This window comes from Lepidochelys kempii, chromosome 11 (assembly GCF_965140285.1).
Source record: "Lepidochelys kempii isolate rLepKem1 chromosome 11, rLepKem1.hap1, whole genome shotgun sequence".
Lineage (NCBI taxonomy): Eukaryota > Metazoa > Chordata > Testudines > Cheloniidae > Lepidochelys > Lepidochelys kempii.
In genome coordinates, this window is record NC_136390.1 from 404,789 (window position 1) to 432,105 (window position 27,317).

At 54.7% G+C, this 27,317-nt stretch overlaps 2 protein-coding genes across 11 annotated transcripts in view; one reads left to right on the forward strand and one right to left on the reverse strand.

The window, feature by feature from the left end:
- The window catches only part of SLC4A3 (solute carrier family 4 member 3), an 81,252-nt gene extending 79,548 nt beyond the window's left edge, over positions 1-1,704 (reverse strand). Inside the window, exon 1 of the mRNA XM_073304800.2 lies at positions 1,585-1,704. The gene's annotated coding sequence lies outside the window, so the exon portion shown is untranslated. The remainder of the gene's footprint in view (positions 1-1,584) is intronic.
- The window catches only part of STK11IP (serine/threonine kinase 11 interacting protein), a 59,937-nt gene continuing 33,742 nt past the window's right edge, over positions 1,123-27,317 (forward strand). For 3 of the 10 annotated variants that reach the window (XM_078854741.1, XM_078854745.1, XM_078854747.1), the window contains exons 1-16: positions 2,937-3,509; positions 7,878-8,080; positions 15,636-15,710; positions 15,997-16,092; positions 17,121-17,228; positions 17,430-17,501; positions 19,103-19,232; positions 19,491-19,594; positions 20,766-20,855; positions 21,913-21,954; positions 22,458-22,625; positions 22,999-23,080; positions 23,200-23,568; positions 23,769-23,959; positions 25,573-25,683; positions 26,943-27,192. In XM_078854741.1, coding sequence (XP_078710867.1) covers positions 3,446-3,509; positions 7,878-8,080; positions 15,636-15,710; positions 15,997-16,092; positions 17,121-17,228; positions 17,430-17,501; positions 19,103-19,232; positions 19,491-19,594; positions 20,766-20,855; positions 21,913-21,954; positions 22,458-22,625; positions 22,999-23,080; positions 23,200-23,568; positions 23,769-23,959; positions 25,573-25,683; positions 26,943-27,192 — 2,155 coding nt within the window. In that variant the 5' untranslated portion in view covers positions 2,937-3,445. Of the gene's footprint in view, positions 1,236-2,935; positions 3,510-7,877; positions 8,081-15,635; positions 15,711-15,996; positions 16,093-17,120; positions 17,229-17,429; positions 17,502-19,102; positions 19,233-19,490; positions 19,595-20,765; positions 20,856-21,912; positions 21,955-22,457; positions 22,626-22,998; positions 23,081-23,199; positions 23,569-23,768; positions 23,960-25,572; positions 25,684-26,942; positions 27,193-27,317 lie in introns of those variants that run through there. The other 7 variants (XM_078854740.1, XM_078854739.1, XM_078854742.1 and 4 more) reach the window with 7 other exon arrangements.

Consider the following 27,317-nt stretch of genomic DNA (forward strand, 5'->3'; position numbering starts at 1 on the left):
CCCCGGCTCTGTCCCCACACCGACCAGGCGCTGTGCCGTGTCCTGTGCAGTGCCCGAGGGGCTGCTGGAGCCAGGCAGGCAAGACCCAGCCGTGGCCCCCCCATGGTCTCCCAGGCCAGGTCTATCGCCAGGGGACAGCAGCGCAGCTGGGGAGCTGCTTCCCTGCAGCAAAGGCCGAGGAGCAGCCAAGCCGATGCGGGTTCCCTTCCCAGCTTCGCCACAAACACACCCTGCGCTCTTAGTCGCGCATTTCCCCGTTGCCTCGGTTTCCCTTTTGGTCACTGCGGATAACGGGACCCATCTGGCGGGGGATTTGGGTTCGCGGACCGGTGCTGATAAAGGCACGAGACAAGAGCGGGCCGGGAGATGTGTACTGGCCGCATAACGCGATGGACTGTCCCTCACCCTCTGGGGGACCGCTGGGCAAGAGCCGGGCGCCTGGGGGAGCCGACCCCTCCAGGGCAGCCCCGTGCGGGGTCTGGCCGGGGCCCCCGACAGAGCGCAGCAGTCCGGCGGCTCCTGCCTTGGCCGCGTGGGCAGCCGTGACTGCCGCGGATCGGGGATTTGGGGGTGTTACCCGGGGCTGACTCCCGAGGAACCGCCGGCGGCGCCCGTGCGGCCGGCCGGCCTGCCTGCCCCGAGCGCGGCCGGGGCTCACCTGCACGCCCACGCCCACCCCCTCCCCGGGCCGATATAAGGGGCGGAGGGAGCCACCGCCCCCCGCTCGGCCAAGGGCGCTCCCTCCACGTGCCCGGCTCAGCCCCGCCAGCCGGCGCCCTCCCAGGTAGGCTGCGGGGGCGGCCGGGGAGCCGCCTCTGTGCGGGGCGGGGGCTGCAGCGTGTCCCTGCGGGTCCACGGGCCCCTTTCTCCGGAGCCCCGCGGGCGGCGGCCCCAGACAGCCCGGCCCCGCGCAGGGCTCCGGCTCGGCTCGTGAGAGCGGGCTGCTGGCCCCGGCCCCGCACGGTGCGGGCTGCTGGCCCCGGCCCCTCGCTGGTCCGCGCAGGACAATCCGCCCCCTCCAGGCGCCGGGCGGCTCCGGATGGCTGCGGCGGGGGGACGCTGCGCGGGGGCTGGCAGGCGGGACTGGCGTGAAGCCGCCGAGCGGGTGCGGGAGACGCCGGAGTCACACCTGGGCTCCGCACAGCCGCGCGGCGTGTGGACCCCGCGGCTCATGCCGGGATCCCGGAGCTGCAGCCCGGCTTCTCCGCCACTTACCTGCCTGGCGGGGGGGCGAGGTTGGCGAGCCTGGCGGGGGGGCGAGGTTGGCGAGCCTGGCGGGGGGTGTCCCTGCACCCCGCTGAGAGGGAGAGGAAGGGGCTCCTCCGCTAGCACTACCCGGGGGGGTCCCCTCCCTTCCCGCCCCCGCTGCGCGTCTCCGACCCTACCCGTGCCGGGGGGGGGGGTGAATCCCCCCGCCGCGCTGCAGCCCAGGGGCCAGCGCCGAGCACCCCGGGAAGGGGCCGAAGCCTGCGTGTCCGCGCCCCGGGGCTGGGGCTCTGCCCTGCCCGGCGCGGCGGGCGCTTTGCAGCCGGCCAGACCCTTCGTGGCCCGGCTGAGAGCCGCGCTCGGCAGCGGGGCGCTCACCCCCTCGCCGGGGGGCTCCCGCCCGCCCGCGGCTCCTCTTCGGCCGCAGGGGCCCGGCTCGCTGGGCGCGTCCCCCGGAGCGCTCCCCGAGCCCGGCCGGGCCGGACCGTCCGTCTGCCCAGGGCTCCCCTCGGGGCGGGGCTGTGCTGGGGGGCGCGGTGTCTCCAGAGTGAAGGGTCCGAGCGCTGGGGGGGGTCTGGGGCCGTGGGGGGGTCTGTAGAGCGGGAGGACGGGGGGGAGCTGGGGGTCTGTGGAGCACGGGGGGGGGAGGGGGAGGGGTGGGTGTGTTTGGGGAGGGAGGGGTCTGTGGAGGGCGGGGGAGGGGTGGGCGTGTTTGGGGGGGGCCGGGGGGTGTATTGGGGGGGGGGAGCCGGGGTTGGTGTCTGTGGAGCACGGGGGGGGAGGGGGAGGGGGGGTGTGTTTGGGGAGGGAGGGGTCTGTGGAGGGAGGGGTGGGTGTGTTTGGGGGGGGCCGGGGGGTGTATTGGGGGGGGGAGCAGGGGTTGGTGTCTGTGGAGGACGGGGGGAGGGGGAGGGGTGGGTGTGTTTGGGGAGGGAGGGGTCTGTGGAGGGCGGGGGAGGGGTGGGCGTGTTTGGGGGGGGCCGGGGGGTGTATGGGGGGGGGAGCCGGGGTTGGTGTCTGTGGAGCACGGGGGGGGAGGGGGAGGGGTGTGTGTGTTTGGGGAGGGAGGGGTCTGTGGAGGGCGGGGGAGGGGTGGGTGTGTTTGGGGGGGGCCGGGGGGTGTATGGGGGGGGGAGCCGGGGTTGGTGTCTGTGGAGCACGGGGGGGGAGGGGGAGGGGTGTGTGTGTTTGGGGAGGGAGGGGTCTGTGGAGGGCGGGGGAGGGGTGGGTGTGTTTGGGGGGGGCCGGGGGGTGTATTGGGGGGGAGCCGGGGTTGGTGTCTGTGGAGGACGGGGAGGGGGAGGGGGAGGGGTGGGTGTGTTTGGGGGGGCCGGGGGGTGTGTTTGGGGGGGGGGAGCCGGGGTTGGTGTCTGTGGAGCACGGGGGGGGAGGGGGAGGGGGGTGTGTGTTTGGGGGGGGAGGGGTCTGTGGAGGGCGGGGGAGGGGTGGGTGTGTTTGGGGGGGCCGGGGGGTGTATTGGGGGGGAGCCGGGGTTGGTGTCTGTGGAGGACGGGGGGAGGGGGAGGGGTGGGTGTGTTTGGGGGGGCCGGGGGGTGTGTTTGGGGGGGGGGGAGCCGGGGTTGGTGTCTGTGGAGGACGGGAGGGGGAGGGGTGGGTGTGTTTGGGGGGGCCGGGGGGTGTGTTTGGGGGGGGGAGCCGGGGTTGGTGTCTGTGGAGGACGGGGGGGGAGGGAGGGAGTGATCCCAGCTCTACATTTTGCTCTTGCTTGGACGGTGGCTCTGAGGGGGACTCTATGGTAGCGCAGTAATGAAGGGCGCCTGGGGGAGCCGCTCTGCCCAGGCCTCTCGGACTCTATGGTAACGCGGAAGTGAGTGAGGCCGGGGGGGCCGCTCTGCCCGGGCCTCTCGGACTCTATGGTAACGCGGAAGTGAGTGAGGCCGGGGGGGCCGCTCTGCCCGGGCCTCTCGGACTCTATGGTAACGCGGAAGTGAGTGAGGCCGGGGGGGGCCGCTCTGCCCGGGCCTCTCGGACTCTATGGTAACGCGGAAGTGAGTGGGGCCGAGCCGGGGAGAAGGGAGGGGGGCAGCCCCAGGGTCTCAGGCCGGAGCCCCGCCGGGCGTGGGCCCCGAGTGGGCGGGGCCCCGGGGGAGGCGGAGCGGAGAGTCCCGCGGGCGCGGGGCCGGTCTGCGGGGGCGGGGGGGTCACCTGGGCCCGTTTGCCCGCAGCCCCCGCCCCGCCCGGGCCTTGTGCGGCCGTGACGCTTCTCCCTGCCCCCCAGATGGCGGCGGCGGCCCCCGGAGAGACGCTGGTCCCGAGCTTAGCCCGCCTGCTGCAGGACTCCGGTGAGCCCCGGGCCCGGGGGGTTGGGGCGCGGCCCTTCGGGGGGGTCTCCCCTCTCGGCGGCCAGGGCTGGAATCGGGGGGCTTGGCCGCCCCTGGCTTCCCCGTGCGGGGCCACGGGCCGGAGCGCCTGATGGGGCCAGGGACGAGCTTCCAGAGCTCGGCAGCGGTGCGGGGAGGAAAAATGCCAAGTCTGACTGACGCTGGCAGGAGCAGACCGAGAAGAAACCTCCGCAAGTACCGCATCGTTTGCTTTGCCCAGCCAGGACCACTCCTTTCCCAGTGCCCCAGACCCAGACCTACGCAGGGTCCCCCCGCCCCGGACACGGGGGATCAAGGGGTGTCTGTCTGCTCCGGAGCCGTGTCTACCTGCGATACCTATGAGGTTTTGGTCGTGCCATAGGATGTTTCGACGCAGCCTGCATATATACATCTCATAATGCCACAACATAAATCCATGGTACACCCACATCTCGACTACTGCATGCAGTTCTGGTCAGTCCATCTCACAAAAAACATTAGAAAAGATAACAAAAATGATCAGGGGTATGGAACAGCTTCCCTATGAGGAGAGATTAAAACGTGGGCTTTGCAGCTTGGAAAAAAAGACGACGAAGAGGAACTGTGATAGAGAGCTATAAAATCTTGACTGGTGAGAAGAAAGTGAATAAGGAAGTGTCATATTATTCTTTCATGTAACACAAGAACCAGAGGTTACCCCAGGAGTGGGCAAACTTTTGCCACATCTAGGCATAGAAATTGTATGGCAGGCCATGAATGCTCACAAAATTGGGGTTGGGGGGCAGGAGGGGGTGAGGGCTCTGGTTGGGGGTGCAGGCTCCGAGGTGGTAAATGAGGAGTACAGGGTGCGGGAGAGGGCTGGGAGTGTGGGGGTTGAGGGCTCCGTTTGGGGTGTAGGAGGGTGCTCTGGGCTGGGACTGAGGGGTTTAGAGGGTGGGAGGAGGATCTGGGCTGGGGCACGGGTAGAGCCTTGGGTGCAGGCTCCAGGCGGTGCTCACCTCAAGAGGTTCCCAGAAGCAGCAGCATGTCCCTTCTCTGGCTCCTATGCGGAGGCGCAGCCAGGTGGTTCTGCATGCTGCCCTGTCCACAGGCACCACCTCTGCAGCTCCCATTGGCCACAGTTCTTGGCCAATGGGAGCTTCAGGGGTGGCACTTGGGGTGGGAGCAGTGTGCAGAGGGGAGTCCCTTGGCTGCCCCTAAATGTAGGAGCCGGAGCAGGGTCATGTCGCTGCTTCTGGGAGCCACATGGAGCGGCCCCAGACCTTGCTCCCCAGCAGGAGCTTGAGGGCTCAATTAAAACAGCTGGCAGCCCGGATCCAGCCCCTGGGCTGTAGTTTGCCCTCCCCTGGGTTACCCAATGAAATTAATAGGCAGCAAATTTAAAACAAGCAGAAGTAAGTACTTCTTCACACAACACACTGTCAACCTGTGGAACTCATTGCCAGCGTATGTTGTGAAGGCCAAAACTATAACAGGGTTAAAAAAGAACTATGTAGGTTCATGAAGGCTAGGTCCGTCAATGGTTTTAGCCAAGATGGTCGGGGATGCAAACACATGCTCTGGGTGTCCCTATCCTCTGACTACGAGAGGCTGGGAGTGGATGATGGGATGGATCGCTTGATTGCCTGTTCTGTTCGTTCCCACTGAAGCACCTGGTATTGGCCACTGTCGGAAGACAGGATACTAGGCTAGAGGGACCATTGGTCTGACCCAGTATGGCCATTCTTATGCAAGCTTCCCAGCCCAGGTCAACAGGTGCTGGCTAGCAGGGCTCATGCCAGCACTTGGTAGAGGGATGGGCTTCAGAACTTGAGCTCCAGCCTAAGCTGCAATTTCAAAATGCTGTCTGTGCAGCTATTTTTAGAATGCTAGTGTGAGCAACACTAACCCAAGTCTGTCATCCTGCTTCTGCAGGCTCTGTAGATGTAGAAATATTGTGGTGCCTATGAACTGTCTGCTACAAGAAGCAAATGCTCCCCTTCCAAACTTTTTGGAAGCCTTCTCTTTTTGGATTAAAATTTCCATGCTTGTGCTGCAAATATGAATGGGGGGTTATGTGAGAACGGAAAGTACTATTGCCATTATGTGTTCGAATTGTAATGCAACAGGGCTGCAGTCAAAAATGGCGAAGCTTGAAATTGCGTGCACGGAGGTCGGGGGGGGGGGGGCAGTTCTTCTGCTTGACTTGAAAGTAACATGCACAAATAGTCTCATTTTTGAGTTATGTTCAGCATGTAGTTTTTGGTAGAAAACGTAAGGCTTCAGGCACTCGCTTAACAGTCTGCAGAGAGCAGTTAGGTTTGTGTTTGTTCAGAGCTTAACCCCTCCAGCAGAGTTTAAATTCTGCAAGTCTTTCCCCTTTAATCATAACTAATTAATACAACCTTGGTGTGAAGTCCATGTTGTACAATCAAATCACTAAAAATCAGGAACTGAGGGAAGGTTGCTAAAGCAATGTGACAGTATTCCATTGCATTTGCATTTGACTGGGGCCTGGTCTACATAAAAAAATTGTACATGTTGATTGGGGTGTGCCTGTTTTTACTGACATGCTGATGAAAGCCCTAGTGGGGGGGGACTTCAGCCTGCGGGCTGGATCTGGCCTGCCAGCTATTTTAATCAGGCCCTTGAGCTCCTGCTGGGGAGCAGGGTCTGGGGCTTGTCCCGCTCTGGTGCTCCAGGCGGAGAGCAGGGTCAGGGGCTGCTCCATGTGGCTCCTAGAAGCAGCAACACGGCCCTTCTCTGGCTCCTATATGTAGGGGCAGCTAGGGGACTCCGCTCTGCACACTGCCCCCCTGCCCCAAGAGCTGCTCCTGAAGCTCCCATTGGCCAGGAACCACGGCCAGTGGGAGCTGCAGGGGCAGTGCCCGCAGACGGGGCTGCATTCAGAACTTCCTGGCTGCGCCTCCATGTAGGAGCCAGAGAGGGGACATGTCGCTGCTTCTGGGAGCCGCTTGAGGTAAGCACTGCCTGGAGCCTGCACTCCTGAGGCTCCCTCCATGCCCCAGCCCTGATCACCCTCCTGCCCTCCAAACCCCCGAATTCCAGCCCGGAGCACCCTTCTACACCCGAAACCTCTCATTGCCTGCACCCCCAGCTGGAATCTGCACCCCTTCCTGCACCCCAACTCCCTGCCACAGCCCTGATCTCCCCCCTCCTGCCCTCTGGAGCCCTCAGTCCCGGACTGGCGGACCCTCCTACACCCCAAACTCCTCATCCCCAGCCAGAGCCCTCACCCCACCCTGGAGCCCCCTCCATACCCTGAACTCCTCATTTCTGGCCCCACCTCGGAACCTGCACCCCCAACCAGAGCTCGCACCCCCTCCCACACCACAACCCCAATTTTGTGAGCATTCATGGCCTGCCACACAATTTCTATGCCCAGATGTGGCCCTTGGGCCAAATTGTTTGCCCACTCCTGCCCTAGTGGCTGCAATTATACTGGTATAAGGGGCTTTATACCAGTTTAGGTGATTTTGCTTTCTTTGTCAAACTGGAATAAGTAACATTAGTAAAGCATTTTTGTACCAGTATCTTGCTCGTGCCAGTTTGACGAAGCAAAATGTGTAACTGCAGCTATGATGGGGGAGGGGAAAAGGGGCACAGTGTTGCTGTTTAGCTAGTCAGTTAAAATGACAACTTATAAGTGTAGCCAAGGCTTGAAAGTTTCATCTAGGATAGTAGTAAGTGACATGTAAAATTCCTAAAGTTGAATGGGGGTAACTTTTTTCTTTTTTCTGTTTACCTTGTAGATGTGACACTTTTTGTTTATAGCCACTTCCACTGTTTCACCTGAAGAGTTAGTCTTCCTCTTTGCTGAAAAGATGCTCAAACATCAACAAGGAAGCAGGAAACCCCTAAAATGTTGTCCTGAAATCTAAAGGGGACTTTATCAGAAACTGAAATTTCTTTAAAATTAGTCAATTTCAAAAAGTCACGTCTGCAGTCTAACAGCTGAGCAGCCTGCATGTAGTGTTGTCTAGTTTGGTTTTGCTGTTTAAGCATATAACTTAATATACTAGTGTTATGCATCCAGTAAGTAAGCACAGCAGAGTTACTGCTTCTCTTAACCTTTTACTCTTGCGTTTCTAAACATTCTGACTTTACTGTGCAGTCTGAACGTTGCATTAAGGCTTTTGCTTCTGACTTACTCATTTTCACATCACATTTTAAACCATTAGTGATTTAATGCTGTCATGTCAGGCAAATGGATTGATGCTAGGTATAGCTCATGGCCATGGGAGAAAGGTCCCCTTCCTGGCCTGCAGTCACACTACTGGAAGTGGTGAAGTGACTTATGGATGGAACTGCAGATACACTGGGTTTGTTAACGGTCTGATCTCTTCACAGGAGACTTGGTTCTAGACGGCACTAGCACCCTCACCTTGCTCACCTCCACTCTGCAGCACCTGACCCAGGTCTTTGAGCAGCATCTAGTGTCCCGGAACCAGAACCACGGTTTCGTTGCACTTCCGTCACACCCAGCTGACACATCCACCATTCTCCAGGCCCAGTTCCTGTTTGACATCTTGCAGAAAACTCTCTCCCTGAAGGTCTGTAATGAAAAGGTGCCCTGTGATGATTTTTGTGGGGAAGAAGGGAGAATGATTATGGTAAGCTTAGCAGGTCTGCTGGGGTGGGGTGGACTGCTGGAGCAGATTTCTCTGTATCCCCATCTCAGGATGGGTTCATTTGAGAAGTGTATGCTTATCCCTCGATTGCATGTATATCAAAGTACTTGTCTCTGTGCCCACAATGCTGTCAGTGTCTCTGGTAGAATGTGGAACCATAGTGTTCATGTAATGACATGTATTTATTTGGTATTGCATCTTTCCCAGCAAATGGTCTCCAAAAGGTTTTGTAGAGTTAAAAACAGGACAAAAGAGAGGAATATCAAAGCAGACCCTGGTCAGGTTGGCATTGTAGTGAATAAACTGAAGGGTAAATCATAAAATATGTGTGAACATGTTAACGGTATCTGATGGAGACTGGGACATGGATGAGCTAGCTGTCTGGCTCAAGCTTTGTAAGTCTGAGGGTGGTGGTGGTGGTAGGCTTGGGAAAATTAGCAGAGATAACATCCCTTGTCTTTGCAAGGGTGCATGGCTACTACTTGTTGGGTTCCCACTGATACTGCTAGACCAATGGCTATTCGCTTGATTGTAGTGGGAAGGGGAATTGCTAGAATTGCTCTGGATGTACACTTTGTAATTGGATTGTAAAAAGACCAATACAAGAGATGAAGGCAAGGGTGAGAGTTTCAGACTTCCTTTGAACTAGGTAGAGATGGCAAGAGTTAGAGAATGCTTTTGCACCAAGCATAAGAAGGGCATGCTAGGTAGTGGGAGAGGAGATGGTGTGAGCTGAAACCAGACCCAAGAGCTTATTGAAGATGTCCATTACTAATGGTAAGTGAAAACAACCTGGGAGCTCCAGGATGGGAATGACGGGACTGCTCTAAGACTTGGTCTACACTTAATGCTGGCAAAGCTGTCACAGTCACAGGTGTGAAAACACCCCTGACTATGCCCAGATACCCTCAGGGTAGACACAGCTGTGCTGACTGAGTGCTTCAGTCAGCACAGCTAATGTTCACAGTTCCTACGCTGCCAGATGTTCTCAGAATAGACAGAACATAAAAACGGCCAGACTGGTCAGACCAAAGGTCTGTCTAGCCCAGTATCCAGTCTCCTGACAGTGACCAATGCCAGATGCCCCAGAGGGAATGAACAGAACAGGGAATCCATCAAGTGTCGCCCATTCACAGCTTCTGGCAAACAGGCTAGGGACACTTCAGAGCATGATTTTGCATGTAAGACCATGTCTGCATTACCAACTTTGGTCAACATGAGTTATGTCAGCATACAGCTACTGAGGTCAATCTTTTGCTTGTGCATGTGCATGCTTGGCTGCTTGCATTGGTGCAGTGCATACTCACCACAAGTTCTTGTGTCGATGCAAAGTGCAGTGAGACGCAGGTAAGTATCCTAGTGTTCGATGTGCCACCATATAGCACCGTGCCTTTTGGGAAAAATGCTTGCATTGTGTTGTGGAGTAGAAATAAATCTCTCAGGGAATCTCTGGGAGTTAAGGGTCAAGTTCTCCACCATGCAACTTTCTCCATCCCATAATGCCATCCAATAATTTTCATGCTTTTTTTAAAAAAAATTTTACAAACCCACGTGGCACTTCTTGGTGCCTGTCATCTCCAACAGAAACCTGTATCTCAGCTCTGCACTGTTCTCATGAATGTTGCAGATACAGGATGAATGATCCTCTGGTGTATGCCGTTCTTCCTGCCGGTGTGCAACAGCAAAGGACATGACGATTTCTTCAAGGACAGATTGTTAAGGGGTACAGCAAAAAACAATTCAGGGTTGTGGTGGCATTCTCAGAACATCTGCAGATGGTGGAGTGCTGCTCCTGGGCCCAAGAAATGAACACTGACTGGTGGTTTCGCATCATAATGCAGGCTTGGGGTGGTGAGCAGTGGCTGCAGAACTTTTGGGTATGAAAAGCCACATTCCTGGATCTGTACTGAGCTCACCCCAGCTCTCCAGCGCAGACGCACCAGGTTGAGCTGCACTGACAGAGGAGGAGAGTGGTGACCAATCTGGAAGCTTGCAGCACTGGTCCGTGGGAAATCATTTTGGAGCTGGAAAAGCCGCTGTGTGGCTGTTGTCGTGCAAGTGTATAGGGCTGTGGATGGATCTGAACTGCGGTGGAGCAGTAGATGGCCCATCGGGTAGCACACCTTGCCCCAGAGTATGTTTAAAAACTGCCCATTGAGTGGAGGTGGAGCAGCCAAGTTTGAAAAGGCAAACACTAGGGTCATTATAATAGCTTATTGTGGAGCTGTGTGGTTGAAGGAGGCTTTGAAAGAGCATTTCTAACAGTCGGCCACAGTAGTGCTATGTGCCTGATGCTGCCCTGGCCCTGAAGGTTTATGGCCTGCTAGAATTGTGTAGTGCTTGGTGTAAATGTATAAGTATTACACTGTTTCACCAAACCTTTGCACTATGCAGGGCTTACTGTACACTTACACATGACTGGGTGCCTTGAAGCCATGAGTTCTGTGGTGCTGCATACTTACAAGTAGTGGATGCTTTGAGTCTGTGTTCTGCAGTCTGTATTGTGAACTAATAAAAATGAATGTATTTTCCAAAAAAATAGAAACTTGTCACTCAAACAGGGCAAAATGTGCAAACAAGACAACGGAAACGTTGAACATAAATTAACACAACGGAACTTTAAAACTGGAAAAGCAGCAAACCCTTCTGTCCATTTTGGTGCAAAAATATCATCTGTTTTGGCTAAACACGCTGACCTGAGAGAACCACAGCTGATCTATGTGAAGCTCTGACTTTTCTTACTGTCCCTCAGTGCCCAGTGGTAGGCATAGGGATGTGCCCATGATGCCACTTGGTATGTTGGGTGGGGGGGATGTAGGAGGCTGCTACCATGGATTTCTCGACACCCTTTGCAGCCCTTTGTTTGTGATTGTAGGACACATAGGTTAACCAGAGTCTGTAGCGTTTGTTTGTTTGTTGCCTAAGAAGCCCCATTATGTCTTGTGCATCTCCCTCTCCTTTTCTTGCTATGATACCTGCGTCTGTCCCCTCTGTCCTCCTGCATGCTGTCTGTGTTGGCCCACCAGGCCCTTTGTTTGCGGTCCAATGCAATGCTGACTTGCAGATTCTCACTGAACATTCTCCCTAGTACTCTTCTTTCTCATCCTCATCAGGATCAGATGTTCTGCAGGAAGGGAGTGCCCATCAGGGCTGCAATAGCAGCAGCTACAGGTAAACCAGATGGATCATTGGATGTACAGTCAGAACAGAAAGGGAAAGATAAGCTTCAAAACTCCCTTCCCTTATTACCATAATTTTAAACAAGACATCCTTATTGACATGTCAGGTCTGGAGTACCATGGCATAGTCCCAGCCTTGTGAGTATGGCTGGGTGAGGGTGGAGACCGGAGGAAGGCGTTAAGATTTTCAGTTGTCGGAAAGAATGAAATTTCAGTTGCTACTGCCATGGGTACAGGTATATAGGGCAATGGCACTGAATATTGGTCCTGTTCCCAACAGGTGGGGGTGATATTAGCTAATATCTCACTGCTGAGAATAACAAGGGCATAGCTCAGCTGCTGCTGGTGTCCTGAAACCATTTTGGCCTGTATGCGCTAGCCTGTTTGCTGCCGTGGTCTGCCTGGCCTTTAGCAGAGAGTGGCCTGGAAAAGTGTCCTACTGTGGAGAAAGAAATAAGACTCATCCCTAGACATCTTTGGGAGAAGATCGCAGTGTATCTCCATGAGAGTCAGCGGAGACTTCAGGAGGATACATAGGACATCTCTGTGTACAGTCACTCCCTATGCCCCTCCTGCCTAACTCAACAGGAATGAAAAGCAGATGCTAACTCTGCCTCTGTCTGTCCCGCTGCCCCTTCTCCTATGAATAACACAATGACAAGTTGTTACCTGCAGCTTAACTTGGGGATGTGGGGCAGTCTTTACATTTAAAACATTGTGAGGGAAAATGCATGCACACACCACGCTTCCTTCCGCTCCATTGGGCTCCTCCAGGCTTGGCTGATGGGACTGGCTGGTTTCCAACTAAGTCTTAAACAAGTCCAGGCTTGCTGCATGACTTGACACCTTCCTCCTCACCACCCTGGCACATGTCTCCTCACTGTTCATGGCTGGAGTCTCTGTTTTGGTACCCACAGCAATCTGCAGGGTGCTCGGAGGTCTCTGCCAAGTGTGGCATGCCTGCAGCTCGGCAACAGATCAACTATTGACCTCCCTGGCCTTGTGGTCAGGGGCGCTGGACCAAGGGGCCATGGCCCCATCACTTTCTACTGGCTGTAAGGGTGAGTGGCGGGGGTGGGGTCTCGGGGGACAGGGCCATGGTTCCGGCACTGGTGTTTCCCCCCACTTCCTGTTGGTCCTGCTTGTGGGATGCCTAGCGCAGTTCCTTGGCGTTGACACGGCATGGCAGCTGATCCCCATTGCACCCCTTTGCCAGCATGCCCCGTGCCATCTCTCCGTGTCCCATTACTGTGGTTGGTCTGCAGTTGTGCTTGTACAGCCGCTTCTCCCCACAGGCCGAGGAGACCAGACCTCCTGTCGCCTCCAGGCAGGAGCCAGGCTAGACCGTGGAGCTACCAGGATCTGTTGTGTGCAGTAGCCCAGCAAGGGAGAGCTGCAAGGTGTGCACCAAGCTGGGCAAACAGGAAAAGCATTTAAAAATGTGGGGGGTTCTGGTCACTATGACATCAGGCAGTGGAGCTCACCTTTGTGAGTGAGCAGTCACTGCTGCAAGGAATGGTGCATTGTGGGACAGCTGCTGGAGGACTGTTAGTGTAGACACAGGTCACACACTGTCTGCACTCAGATGGTGTTGGCCTCATTAGGTCGAACATGGTCCAGGCTGTTTGGGGAGGTGGCTTCACTACAACACCCTGACAGGGCGCTGATGTCAGCTAGAGACTCATCTGAATGTAGACGCACATGCATAGGTTGACATAAATCGCCTTGCGTCGACCTAACTTTGAATGTGGACCAGACCTAAGGCTAGTGTGTCAAGAGTCAGACCTGAGCTGCTTGGCTCACTACTAATGCTTTTAGCAGCAGAAGGGTTAAAATGTGTCTAGTATTTGAATGTTAATTAACTTTGAATTGTCTGGGCTCTGGAGCTGGGCATTGTTAAAACAATGGGACAGGAGATCTGAATGATGTCCAGACTCCATGGGAAATAGACGCATCAGAGTACAACTTCATCACAAAGTTTCTACGTTGTATGCTTGTCTTAACATAATTAATGAGCTAGGTCTGTAACAAGCACTGAAAGGAAGGAAGTTGCTACTGTTACTGTGCAGTAAGTGACCTGTTTGGAGAAATGGTCAGAGTAATCTGTATGCGATGTAAATAAAGGGGGAGGCTATTAAATTATCAGGAGACAGATCAAAGGCTGGGCCTGAAACAAGCTCTTCTCAAATGTTAATGTGTGTCTGGGCACCCCTTAAGTAGATACTCTGCTGTGCAAACCCACAGCTGTGATTAACCACCCTTCCAGCTGTGCTCTTGGCTGTAGTGATGAGGCCTGGAGTTGTCGGCTCCAGGCTTGGTGAGTCTCTCTTGAATGAAAAAGGGTCTGGCTGTCATGACTGCTTGAGAGAAGCAGAGATCTGTGATTGTGCCCTTGTTCCATGTGCAGCATCGCAGAACTCAGTGCTGTCTGTCCTTTGATTAGACAGTGCAGTGCCATGACTGTATAAATGTAGTGTGACCTCTGGATTTTCTGGCTCCTGCTCTTAGTCTCCTGTGTTTAATTAACATGTCTCAGTAAAACTAAAGGAGTACTTGTGGCACCTTAGAGACTAACCAATTTATTTGAGCATAAGCTTTTGTGAGCTACAGCTCACTTCATCGGATGCATACTGTGGAAAGTGTAGAAGATCTTTTTATACACACAAAGCATGAAAAAATACCTCCCCCCACCCCACTCTCCTGCTGGTAAGAGCTTATCTAAAGTGATCACTCTCCTTACAATGTGTATGATAATCAAGTTGGGCCATTTCCAGCACAAATCCAGGTTTTCTCACCCCCCCCCACCCCCACACAGATACAAACCCACTCTCCTGCTGGTAATAGCTTATCTAAAGTGACCGTGCATCCGATGAAGTGAGCTGTAGCTCATGAAAGCTTATGCTCAAATAAATTGGTTAGTCTCTAAGGTGCCACAAGTACTCCTTTTCTTTTTGCGAATACAGACTAACATGGCTGCTACTCTGAAACCTTTCAATAAAACTAAATCCTACTGTGGGGAGACAGGGACTGGGTGCAGCCATAAAATATAGTGGGCGGAAGATGGAAGCAAAAGGAAGCCCCCTTTCGGTAAGGGCTGCTGGAGCTTGAGGCCTGTCTACAACACCAGTCTGAAGCCTGGGGAGGCCCAGTCTGTTTTATAGACCCTCTGCTTGTGACTTGGTCAGACTGTCGCCTTGGTATTGGGGAAATCCGAGCACTCGCCTTTCTGCAGACTGGATGTTACCACAGGCTGCAGAGGAGCCGTGGCTCCTGTCACTGGATCTGTTCTTAGGGTGTCTCTGCGCTACAGTGCCACGGTTACAGCCCTGCAGCGGTATCGCTCTAGCACAGGGTGCTCCCTGCGTTGACATAAGGAGGCTTTGGCTGATCATAGGTAATCCGCCTCTGAGTCCACCCCGCTGTGTGTACGGGGTTGGGAGATGGGTTCAGTCGACTTCACGGCATTGCACAAGGCACCACATTTTTCCCAGCCCTGAGCAAAGTAGCTAGGTACACCTGAGCCTTAGGTGTAGACCAGGCCTGAGTCGAACCCACCGACAGGAAGGGCTAATCAGAATGGTGGGGAAAAGGAGTTCCACTCCAGAGCTTTGGGTGTACCAGCGCACCCACTCATGCTAATGCTGGTACGGCTGCACTGCTGGGCAGGGGAGGCTGTACGCTTTCCTAGGCAAGGTCTGTGGGCTCTAATGACTGTTTTTAGTGATGTGGCATGTGTGAGCCAGGCTGCATTGGGGAACAAATGGCCTGGACCATTTGCTGAGGCTGCTATCGAAAGTAGCACCTCCATCAGCAGAGTACTGGGTTCCTGCAGTGTCTTGTCTTTGATTTCGGGGGGCGGGTTGCCATTGCTGCATCAGGCTTGGGCCAGCAGGGGGTGCTGCTCAGGTGTAGATTAATGAACATACTAACCTTGTGCTGGTTTTATTGTGTTACATTCTGCGTGATGGGAGTCTGACTTTGGAGCAGCACCCTATGGAGCACGCCTTGGGAACCATGCAGGGGAACCATTGCCTTTGTCACTGTCTTAGGGCTGCTTTTAATTAGTTCTGTCCCCGCTTTACCATCAATGAAACTCTACTTTTTTGTTTGGGAAAGGGAGACTCACTGCATTAGGGCAAGGAGTCGGCACCCTTTTGGAGGGAAGGGTGCTGCCTGCTGAATCTGAAAGCAGAGGACAGACGGGGGCTCTGGCAGCTCTGAGAGGGGTGTGAGGTTGCTGTGTAACCCCCCACCCCTCTGAGGCGTTGAATGACGCTGCCCATTCCATCCCTCTGCAGCTCGTTCATGTTCCCAGCTGTAACCTGCAATCCTCTGTGAAGATCTTCCCCTTCAAGTCTCTCCGGCGCCTGGAGGTCAGTACTGCTGGGAGGACTAGCTGAGCCTCCATCCCCAGCTATTTGGCTTTGGGGCTAGTCACTTGCATGCCCCAGCTTTTCAGAGATTGGGTGAAATGCCGCCCTCTCTAGAGGAGCAGGGTCTGATCCCTACGGCACTGGAGTGGGGCTGGGAGTGCTGGCTGCAGTGCTCCTGGATCTCTCCTATAGAGCTGGGAGAAGGGCGGCTCCCCTGACAGGGAGGTGGCTGCTCTGGTGCTGTGACACGCCTGCATGCATTCTCCCCCTTCTCTCACCACCACAGCTGAAGTCTGTCCCTCTGCACTGCCTGCGGGGGCTGCGATTTGTCTATTCCCAGCTGGAGGCCTTAACTTGCAGTAAATGTGTCAGCACGCTGGAGGTGAGTGCTGGCTCTGAGCCTGGGCCAGGAACTGATCCCTGGGAGCAAGGACTGGTTTGCTTGGTCTTCCAGGCCCCGGGGGGGGGGGGGGGGGGAAGCGGTCTCCATGAGCTACTGTTCTCCCCCAAGCAGCTGGCTGAGACTGACTCTCACTAGTCAGGAGTGGTCAGGTTTCCCTGCTGTCTGTCACACAGGCTCTAACTTCTGGCTCTGGAGGTCCTCAGTTGCTGGCTGTTCAGGTGGCATTGGCTGGCCTGGATACTCTTATCCCCCATGCCTAGTAAGAGCTTGTCTCCTTTGGGACCTTTCAGCACATCCCAACCTGTGACCCTGAGCCCTGCCACGTGCTGCATGAGGCTGCCCCTGAAAAGCACTGACTGCAGCTGGTAGAGAGGCTGCCCACAGGGAGCACCTTGCGCCCATGTCCTGCAATCTGCAGGCTGTTTGGTGGGGATGGAGGCTCACATTTTAACCTGTAGAGGCTTGAGTGGTCTTGGCAACAATTCTATCCTCATGCAATGCTTATTGGCAGCCTACTGGCTTGAGCTGGGTTAGCCAGCAGGGAGTTCTCTGAGGGTCCTCAACTCAGGAACTCTAGCACATTCAGCATAGCTGCTCTGTTCCCTGTCTGCCCTGGCAGAGAGCCGGCTGGGGTTGGTGGTAGACGGCCACTGGGGGAGGGTTTTGCTGAAGCTGTAACAATTTGTAAATGGCTTGATTAATCTTCGTGCCTCAGGTCCAGGAATAACTGATCAGAGCATGTGAATAACTGCAGGCCCTCAGATGTACCAGGCCACAGCGCATCTACTTCCTTCTAAGTCTAGCCATGGGGGCTCCCACCACTCCCCATGGGTAGCAGCATGGGATGTTCTGCGGGGTGGGGATGACTGACTGAAGAATGGCAGGGGCGTGGCCTGTAGCTTCAGTGTGCAAGCCCTGTACTGGGCTGGCTACTGTCTGGTACCCAGCTACTATCCCTTTGCTTGTCAAGTGCTGACTGCTAATCTCTCCTCACTCCACCTTCCTAGGAGATAATCTCAGCCTGCGGAGGGGATCTGAGCTCTGCCCTCCCCTGGCTGGAATTGCAGACTGTTAACTTCAGCTACAACTCCATCACTGTCCTGGATGGATCGCTGGTGAGGGGACCCTGTCACTGTGGCTAGCAATGGGGTAGAGGGGTTGGGTATTGACTATGGTCATGATGCTGCCAGGCCCCATGGGAAGGGTGTAGGGAGTCTGGGTGGCAGGGCCTGGCCCTTCCTTCTGCTGCGGAGATGTTTGTTTTGTCAAGGGCCTTGAAGCTGATGCTCTAGCGCCCCTTCTCCCCTCTCTTTCAGCAACTGCTGAATGCCCTGAAGGTCTTGGATTTGAGTCACAACAGAATCCGGGACTGTGAGCACTACTTAACAGCAAGTATCTTAGGGCAAGTTCTGGGGGTTGAGCCCTGTGTTCCAGGAGTCTTCCCCGATCATGCCTGGATCTCCCCTGGTTTGCTTTAGTCTGCAACCCCCACCCTAAAGCAGGTAGCTGCTGCATAGCTATGGGCTGTGACTCGGACCCTTCAGCCTACCAAGGTTGTCTGGGCAGCATCCTGATGAGCAGCCCTTTACTTCCCTGCTAGAGACAGGCCAGAGATTCCCTGAACCTTTTATCAGCTGGGGCCAGGCATGTATGGGAGTCCAGACTTGCCAGTGCAGCCCCTTGTGGCGGTCTCAGGGGAGGCCCTGCATAGCTTCTGCTCCTGTTAGTATTGGTCAGGAGTAGACTCGTTCCACTGCTGTGCAGATATGCAGTGCTTCTTCACTACACCAGAGTGGCTAGTGTGGGCATGCTGCGCCATTGCTGGAATGAATGATGTCAAACGCTTACCTGGAATGATTAAGGCTGACACTCTGACATATGCCCCACTCAGCCTGCCATTCCACCATGAGCCAGAAGCCAGCTACCTTCCCTAGACTGGGGACCTCTCTGGGCATACCACATTCACCTCCCAACATCACGAGGTCTCAGCCGCTACACCCGCAGCTGGGGCTTGCGGTCAGTGGTGTGACAGTCCTGAAGCGGCTGCCTTGTGTCAGACTGCGCCAGTGTTTTGTGATCCTCTGAGCAGCACTCTCTGGCCACACTTAGCCTTTCTCTCTAAAATAACGAAATGGGAAGGGCATCTCCATGTGAACTGTGAAATCTGACAACCAAGGGAGGGATTTTCAAACGCAGTCAGTGCTGACGTGCTGTGCTCCCCTGGGAGTGGATGTTAACACTTAGCAGATTCCAGTAGGAGCAAAGTGAGACCAGCGCTGAGTGTGTCTGCAAATGCCACCCCCAATGTGAACTTGAACAGTTTTACTGAAGAAACCTCTCGCTGCTCTGGGACCGTGGTTAGAGCTCGGACAGACACCCCCATACGTTCCCATGCTGTGGTGTTTACAGCCACAGCATCTTGGATAGCAGCGCAAGTAGAGAGGAAGGATTGCCCAGTGGTTAGGTTGTCCTGGGACTTGAGGCAGGGCTCAGTTCGCTGTGCTGCCACAGACTTCCTCTGGGCTGGTCTCTTTCTCTGTGCCTCCTTTCTGTCTGTAGCATGGGAAAAGCCACGCTCCACACCTCAAAGGGCGCGTCTGAGGAGAAATGCACTAGTGATCATGAGGTGCTGGACTGTAGGAATGGGGGAAATGGAAGTGGCTTAGAATTCAGTGATGCTGAATTTCCTGACTTTCAGATTTGCTCTTTCAAGCTAAGCTGTCAATCGGCTTTAAGATAGCTCTACCTTTAACGTAAAATTTTTGTTTGGGTTCCGCTGTTCTTTAACTTCATGGACAACAAGCTCTGAGCATGCAGCTGTGAGCCAGGGCTCCTGGGGTCTAGTCCAGATCCGGCACAGATGGTTGTAAAGCACTTGAAGAGCTTCTGAGTGCAGCCTCTGTGAATGGCTGAGATAGGGCTCCACCTCCTGTAACAGGAGAGAAGTAACTGCATGGCTCTGAGGGCTCTTCTCCTTTTCTCTGCGCAGACCCTTACAGAGCTGGAGTACTTAAATCTGGCCTATAACTTCCTGCCAAAGGTGCCTAACCTGGGACTTTACAGTCAAACCAAGCTGGTGACTCTGATCTTGCGCAACAATGAACTTGACAGTATTAATGGTGAGTCCAGGAAGGGGGATGGCTTGGGGAGTCATAGGCACTTGGGTCCCAGAACTGGGAGTGGCCTGGGGCCATTCCCTCGGCCTGGAGCCATTCCTTCTCTCCCTTCCTTCCCCAGCCCAGGAGGAAGAGCTTGGGGTCTGCAGTACCTCAGATCTGTCAGGCACGGCAGCTAGTGTTGATCCTGTGGCAAGGGAGAAAGAGCTCCTTTGTGTTGGATTTCCTGGCTGATTGTTGGCTTCTCTTGTTTGTCTGCAGGGGTGGAGCAGCTGCTGAACCTGCAGCACCTGGATGTAGCCTATAACCTGCTGTTGGAACATGCCCAGTTAGCACCACTGTCCATGCTGCACAACATGAGAAAAGTGAGCAAAGTGCCAGGCGGGGTGAGAGAGGGAGACCCCTGGGTCCTGAGGTGCAGGGGAGAAGGGAAGTCTCGGAGTTCAATGTGGACTCTGATTTCAGTGAGGAAAGTTGCAGGGGGGAGGGCTGGCATGGTTCTCTGGCAAGGGTCCCTGTAAGAAGGACACTGCCGTCTCTGTTCACTCTCTCAATGAATCCAGCAGGGATGTCTTCCAGAACTCTCAGCCTCACCCTATTTCCAGGTCAAGCTGAGGTTGTTTCCTTCTCCCTCGTCCGTTGCCTCACATAGGTTATGCAGGCCAAATCTTGCCCTTGGAGACCCCTGTGCACTCCTCTGTATTCCAGAGGGCTCACATATGTCACTGGCTAGATTTGAGACCATTCTGACACACAAGTGGGAATAGACTCCAGCTGCCCTCTCCACTGTGCAGTCTCTAGTGCCCTGGGGAGTGTGAAGTACTCAAACTCTAGTCACTGATTCTTTGCACACAAGGCACAGCTGGAGGTTAAAAACTAGCTTTACGCTCTCTTTGCAGAGTAGAACCTGAAGGGGGGGTCCAAAGAGGATGGAGCTCGGCTGTTCTCAGTGGTGGCAGATGACAGAACAAGGGGCAATGGTCTCAAGTTGCAGTGCAGGGGGAGGTCTAGGTTGGATATTGGTGGGGGGAAACTATTTCACTAGGAGGGTGGGAAAGCACTGGAATGGGTTCCCTAAGGGAGAGGTGGAATCTCCATCCTTAGAGGTTTTTAAGGCTTGGCTTGACAAAGCCCTGACTGCCATGATTTAGTTGGGGTTGGCCCTGCTTTGAGCAGGGGGTTGGACTAGATGACCTCCTGAGGTCCCTTCCAACCCTGAGATTCTATGATTCTATGAACTACACATCAGGACATTTGTATTGGAATGGCTCTCGAGGATTCAGGAACACAACCTGGAGCTCCTTTGACTTCATTCTCTATTTGAATTCAAACAGCAGGTCCAAAGGACCAAGAGAGATGGCAATGCTAGGCTTAGCTCCTTCCTGGATGGGCCACTTCATCGCCATCCAGTTGGAGGAAGTGGCTCCTTCTGTTACTAGCCCTTGCTGTGTGGGAGGGGACTGGTCACCGGCAGTCTTGGTGGGAGTCTGGAATGCAAATGGATAATGACACATACTGTGTTGCTCTCTCTCCCAGCTGCACTTGGAGGGAAACCCATTATGGTTTCACCAGAACCACCGATCTGCAACCATCATACACTTGTCTCCCAGGGCAGCTTCCTTCAGTGTGAGTATTGGAGCCACATACTCCATATGCAGTCTGGAGAGCAGCCAGGCTGGGTCAGACCAATGGCCGATCCAACCAAGTGTCCTGTCTTCTGACAGTGGCTGGTGCTAGGTGCTTCAGAGGGAATGAACTGAACAGGAAAGTTTATCAAACGATCTATCCCCTGTCATTCAGTTCCAGCTTCTGGCAGTTGGGGTTTGCAGATGGCCAGGGCAGGGGGTTTAGTCCCTAACCATCTGGACTGATAGCCATTGCTACATACATTCTGCCCCTGGGGCTGCAGGATCAGTCTCTCTGGCAGTTCTGGGGCTGGGCAGAAGAAGAGAACTGAAGACATTAAAAGTGATTAGATGGTACCATAAAAATCTCTCATCAGTGCAGGTCTAAAATCTCCCCTGCCCCTGAAGAGTACAGGGACTATCCCTGCTTCTCTATCTCAGGAATAACTTTCTTGGGAGCAGCCCTTTCTGCTCTCACCTATTGGAAACCATGACTTAGATTAAGCTACATCCAGTGACAGAGCTCGTCGAAGAGAAGGTTAAGGGATGACTTGCCTCAGCATAGAAGTACCTTTTGATAACGGACTCTTCAGTCTAGCAAACCAAGGTATAACACAACCCGGGGGCTAGATGTTGAAGCTTGACCTTCAGACTAGAAATAAGGTGCCAGCTTTTGCAGTGAGGGGAGTTGGGACAGTTCACCAGGGTTGTGGTAACAGGATGTTTCTCTGGAAAATCTGCTCTAGTTCTACCAGAAGTTATTTGGGAAGGTCCATGGCCTGTGTTAAATGGTGAGACTAGACAATCCCAGTGGTCCCTTCTGGGCCTTAATCTGAGTCTCGTTCACCAGGACACTATACGGTGACTCTGGCACTAGGAATGCAGAAGGAAATCTGGTTCCTGGCAGACTGGCATCTGGCTGTGTAACAGTTGTGTCCTAGGACAGAGTGGGTGCAGGCTGGGGGTCCCAGCCAGGCAGAATGTGACTGATGTAGGGGTCCAATAGAAGGCTGCACCGAGCTCCAGCTGACTGCAGATGGGTTTCTTTGTCATTACAGCTCCTCTTGGATGGAGAGTTGCTGACTACCTCAGACCTGATGGTGAGTATGGGGTGATAAACTGCAGCTCGCTCTGGGGTGGATATGCTCCTTATCCTGGAGTTTCTTTCCATCAGCTGCTCTGTCTCCTGAAAGCAGCTCATCTCTGCTCTGTTCTTACTGTAACTGGCCGTTCTTAGGGACCATCCACGAGCAGCAGGGCAGCAGGTGAGGTGCAGTGATAGTCTGCTCCAGACCAAACTCCTAGAGACCTCCATCTCCCCCAGCAAGGTGCCATGTTATACAGCACCTCTGGGATGCCAGTTAACCAGTCAGATCTCTGCCTATGTCCATAGGAGTTGCAGGTATTGAGTTAAACTGAGGAAGGAGGGAAAGCTGCCCTAGTCAGACAGCTATGGACCTGCCACCCACTCTGGGGGAAACAGGCAATCTCTCTGGGGAAGTCCATGGCCCCTCCATGCTTTGGCTTGGTTTGCCTCACTCCCACACCCTCCTTGGTCTCCCCTCCAGGCTCAGCTAATATTGCTGTCTTCTGTTTGCTTCAGCACCTTCCAAAATCTGGGCAGGTCATCGCCCAGTCAATCCACTCTTCGACCTCAGAGAAGACCCTGCTGGACCGCAATGCCCTGGACAGCTCCTGCTTTGCAGACCTCAGCGACAGCCAGTCCCCAGGGGAGAGTGGGGCTGCCAGGCTCCCACAGAGAAAATCCAAGGTCTTCTATTGGTTCTTTTACTCCATAGCTGGGGCTTCAGATGAAGGGCCTGATCCAGGGCTGACTGTGACTGAGTCTCTCGCTACCCAGAGTTACTAGCTCCTTTGTCATGAGAAATACAGTGGGGCCGCTGTCTGACCCGTTTCTCTGCTGGCAGTGTGGGGATCGTGGCCTTGCTGTATAAAGGGGGTTAGCGAGCATAGCCTCTGAGGAAGAGGCTTGGGTTAAAAGATTGAACCTGACCTACTGGAACAAATGTGATGCAGAGCAGGTGCTCTAGCCTCCTCAGGCTCTCCAGGGACTAAGGAATCCTTCACGGTCTCGTCACATGGGTGGTTCTGCCACTCAGCCCTGCTCCTTCTGTCTCTTCTAGGGAAACGTTAGGGTGCGCCGGCCAAGCATCTCAGAGCCCAGTGATACGGAGCATGAGTACCAGGCACTGCCCTCCTCAGCTGGTGAGACTCTCCCCTTGTTGGTAACACAGTAACTGCCCTAACCATGGGGGGGGGGTCTGGCTTGGGGGCTCTGTGGGTGGTGCCTCTCCCCGGGCCCCCAGGATGTTTTCTCTCTTCAGGGATGGTCCTGCGGCACCAGAAGGAGATGGAGCGCATGGATGCCTTCCGAGATCACTTTGGTGCTGACTGGCTCCAGTACAAGAGGCAACTGGAGGAGCACGACCGGGAGGAGACTGTCTCTTCCTTTTGCTGTCCTGCAAAAGAGGTCCCAGGCAGCCTGCCTGGCACCGACATACCGAGCGAGAGTACCACCCAGGAGCAAGAGAGACCCTCTGGGTTGCTGAGGGACACCTTTCTCCCCTTGGACAGCATGAGGGAGGAGGAGGAGGAGAAGGAGCCACAGCTGGAGGAGTCCTTGGGAGAAAGCTGCAAAGGAGAGATGGATGCGGATGAGCTTGCGGCCCAGGAGGAAGAGGAGAAGCCAGAAGGTAAATAGGTTCTGCCTGGGGGAAGCTTTTCAGCCCATCTGCATGTAGTCCTCTTCCTGCTCTGGTCACACCCTGCTATGAGACTGCACCTGGAGCTCCCTCCATCCTCCCCCTGGCTCCAGGGGAGCTGCTGCTCCCCTGCAAAGCACCAAGGGTGGAGTGCTGTGTGTATACTAACCTCTGGACATCTGACTTGGCAGTGGACCTTTGCCAGCCTGTGTTAGTGAGCCAGATAGAAGGGGACGGTGACCCAGAGCCAGACTGGATCTTCCTGCGCATCACAGCCCAACATGTGATTGAGGTGGAGCTGAAGGCAGCCAGAGTCGTCCATAAACTGGAACTGAGAAGTCTGCAGAAAGTGGAGACCTCTGAAATGACCTGGAGAAGGATGGTGAGTTGGGGCTCTGTGTGAGGTAGATCCTTAGATATTAAGGTCAGAAGGGACCACTATGATCATCCAGTGTGACCTCCTGCACAATGCAGGCCACAGAATCTTACCCACCCACTCCTGCGATAAACCTCTCACCTCTGTCTGAGCTACTGAAGTCCTCAAATCACGATTTAAAGACTTCAAGGTTCAGAGAATCCTCCAGCAAGTGACCCATGCCCCATGCTACAGAGGAAGGTGAAAAACCTCCAGGGCCTCTTCCAATCTGCCCTCGAGGAAAATTCCTTCCCGACCCCAAATATGGTGATGAGCTGAACCCTGAGCATATGGGCAAGATTCACCAGCCAGATACCCAGGAAAGAATTCTGTGGTAACTCAGATCTCACCCCATCTAACATCCCATGACAGGCCATTGGGCCTATTTACCACTTGCCCCTTCATTTTCATATAGGCCAGCATCTCAGACACAGACTTGAGGGGTGGAAAAGCCTTGGTTGGAGGAAAAGGGGTCATCGGTCCAGCGTGCAAAACCTAAAGCCGACCTCTCCCTCCCGCATGTGCCTAGAGCTGCCTAGCTCCATGTTGCTGAAGGACACACAGGGCAATGCTGCGGAGGTCAGCCCTAGAGTTCGGTTAGAGACAGGGCAGGACGTGCTCTTCTGTGTTGGGAGTAGAACAAATTGCTCTCATAGGAGAGGGTTCCGGAAATAGAGCTGGTTAAAGCTCTTAACACATCGTTTGTCTTAAAGGATTGTAGCTGGGCTTTGTACTCGACCGCAGTGTAACCCAGCATAGCACTGGGATTAGCTTCCTGGCCTGGGCAGTAGCTGCCAGGTTTCTTTGAGATTAGTCCAGCAAATTTCCCTAATCGTCCAGTATAGTCCTGCTTCTCCATGGCTCTGTAAAACAGCTGGCAGCTCAGTAAACTGGTTAGCCTGTTTCCTTGCCCTCCTAGTATGCAAACCCCTCTGCCCTACTGACCACGGCCTCCCATTATAGCTTATGATCAAGTTAGACTCTAAAATAACTTATTTGTGTCCAGACCAGGTGGGGGAGGGAATATCTTTTACTGGACCAACTTCTGTTGGTGAGAGAGACCAGCTCAAAACAGAAGTTTTCGAGCTCAAAACAGAAGTTGGTCCAATGAAAGATATTGCCTCCCCCACCTGGTCTCTAATATCCTGGGACTGACACGGCTACAACCCCACTGCATTAACTGGCTCCAGACAGTCTCACTGGACTTTCCAGAATCCAGTCTGCATATGCTTAGAATTGATGATGTTCTCATCTGCCTCTTACATTTCTCCTCATCCCCTCCTTAGCCCTTCTGGCAGCACTGACTCATTCGGTCTTCCCCAGCCCCGATCTGGGTAGAGGCATTGCATCGCACAGCAGGTGTTCTCTTTGAACAGTGGCTTGATCTGGGCCTTGGAACATTTCTGGTGCTTTTAGTGCTTATGGGCTTACTCTTCTGCCCATTCCCTTTAAAAGATGCCTCCAAAAATGGTCCTGCCTGGCGTGCTGTGCAGTACTCTGCTAAATCCCAGGAGCATGTAGCCATGGGCTGGCCTCTCCTGACTGGGATCTGGGGTTTTTGCTGTATTTCCTCCTTGCAGGACCTGGAGCGCGTGTTCCCTGTCCTCACGCTCCATTTCAGTTACATCCGCAAGGACCGTCGGAAGCGCAGATACGTGGTGCTGGATGATCATCCAGAGTTCTGTATGCAGGTGAGGGGAGGTGTGGGGTCAATATGTTGAGCTGCCACCTGGCACAGACCAGTGCCATGAGCAGGGCTGGTGGCTCCACAGTGGACCTGGCCTTCTGTTCTGGGCCCAGGCCTGCTGGGTGTGGCTCTCTGGCACCTAGCCCAACTAAAGACTGAGTCTGCTACAACTGTAGCTAAGAGCCATGTGGCTTTTAGCTCATGCAGTAGAGGCTCATGCATTTAGCTCCAGAGATCCCAGGTTTGATCCTGCCTGCCGGTGACTGGGGTCTGTCAGTGTCTTGCGTGAGTGCATATGTACACTGACATCCTGAGGCTCTAGATGACACTTGGGGTCTGCAGTTTCTGCTGGGTGTGTCATCTAAAAGCTCCGGAGGCTGTAGAGGTATCCCAAGATCCACAAGCAGTAGAGGACCTACTAAATGGCTTGTGCAGGACCCACAGGTGTGGGGAGTAACAACTACACCCTGATGTGTTAGGCTGTGGAGGGACCAGGGCTCCTGGCACAGGAGCCTTCTGGGGCTAGGAAATACACACTTGTTTTGAGGAGGGCGTAGAATCACAGCTAGCCAGTTAGAACCCAGGCCTTCGAAACACTTCTGGAGGCACAGGAAGTGCATCGGCAGTGATCTCACGTCCACGTTCTGGGTATTGGGAGGGTGGGGTGTTTAACCGAGAGCCAAGAGGCTACTCTAGGCAGTGTCAGTGGATGGGAACTCTGAGGAGCAAGAACACCTGGCTGCCCTGTAAATGTGGGGAAATCCTGCTGCCTGTAGCAGTGTGTGTGTCCAGGCAAAGGCTGGGAAAGAGCTGCCCCTGCTTGGCTGCTTGCACAGACCCCAACAGTGGGTCATGCCGTCCTTGGCGAGAGCGTATGTAGGACTGCTGGGTCAGGAGCCATGGAAGAGTTCCAGTGAAACAGCAGCTGGGGTGGAGGCTTGGACTAGGAGCAGGGCTGGGTTTCCTCCTCTAGCTGGAGACCCCGGTTGGACAGTATCCGTGGGTGCTCAGTATTTGGTTAGACTGAGCTGTCAGTTTGCTTGTGAGGGGACCCATCATCCTGCAGCCATGCTGGCGTGGAACTGGGGCAGCTGTCTCTGCTCATGTACTGTTGTGAGGCTGAGGCTACGTTGGCCAAGTCTGACCATGCTAGCTGGTTTTCCTGCCCCCCAGACTCTGTCAGTGCCTGTGCTTGAATTCCAAGCTCAGGTTTGTGCTGTGCCAGGTGTACCCAGCTCACATCCATGCCGTGGTCTCACTCAGACGTGCAGCCCCCTGGCAGCCACTCTCCATCTCTCCCTATGCTGCTGCTTTCAGTGTGTGCTGAGAGTGCTGTCCCCTGCTCTGGAGGAGAATCGCAGACTTCAGGGAGTAGAGGAGGGGTCCATGAAGCTCCAGTGCCTGAAATGCAAGCAGGAGTTTGCCCAGCCCTTGGCACCGTGGCAGCAGAGTCCATATCCTGCGGAGGCTGAAGGTGGCAAAGGCATGGAGACCTCAGCCCAGCTAAACCAAGGTATGGTGCTAGGCCAGACTGAATGCACATGGCAAACAGCCCGGTGCCCCGGGCATTGTTGCTTAAGTGTTGGCAATGGTCCAGGGTGTATGAGAAGTGCAATCAGTTGGCCATGCCGAGGGGGC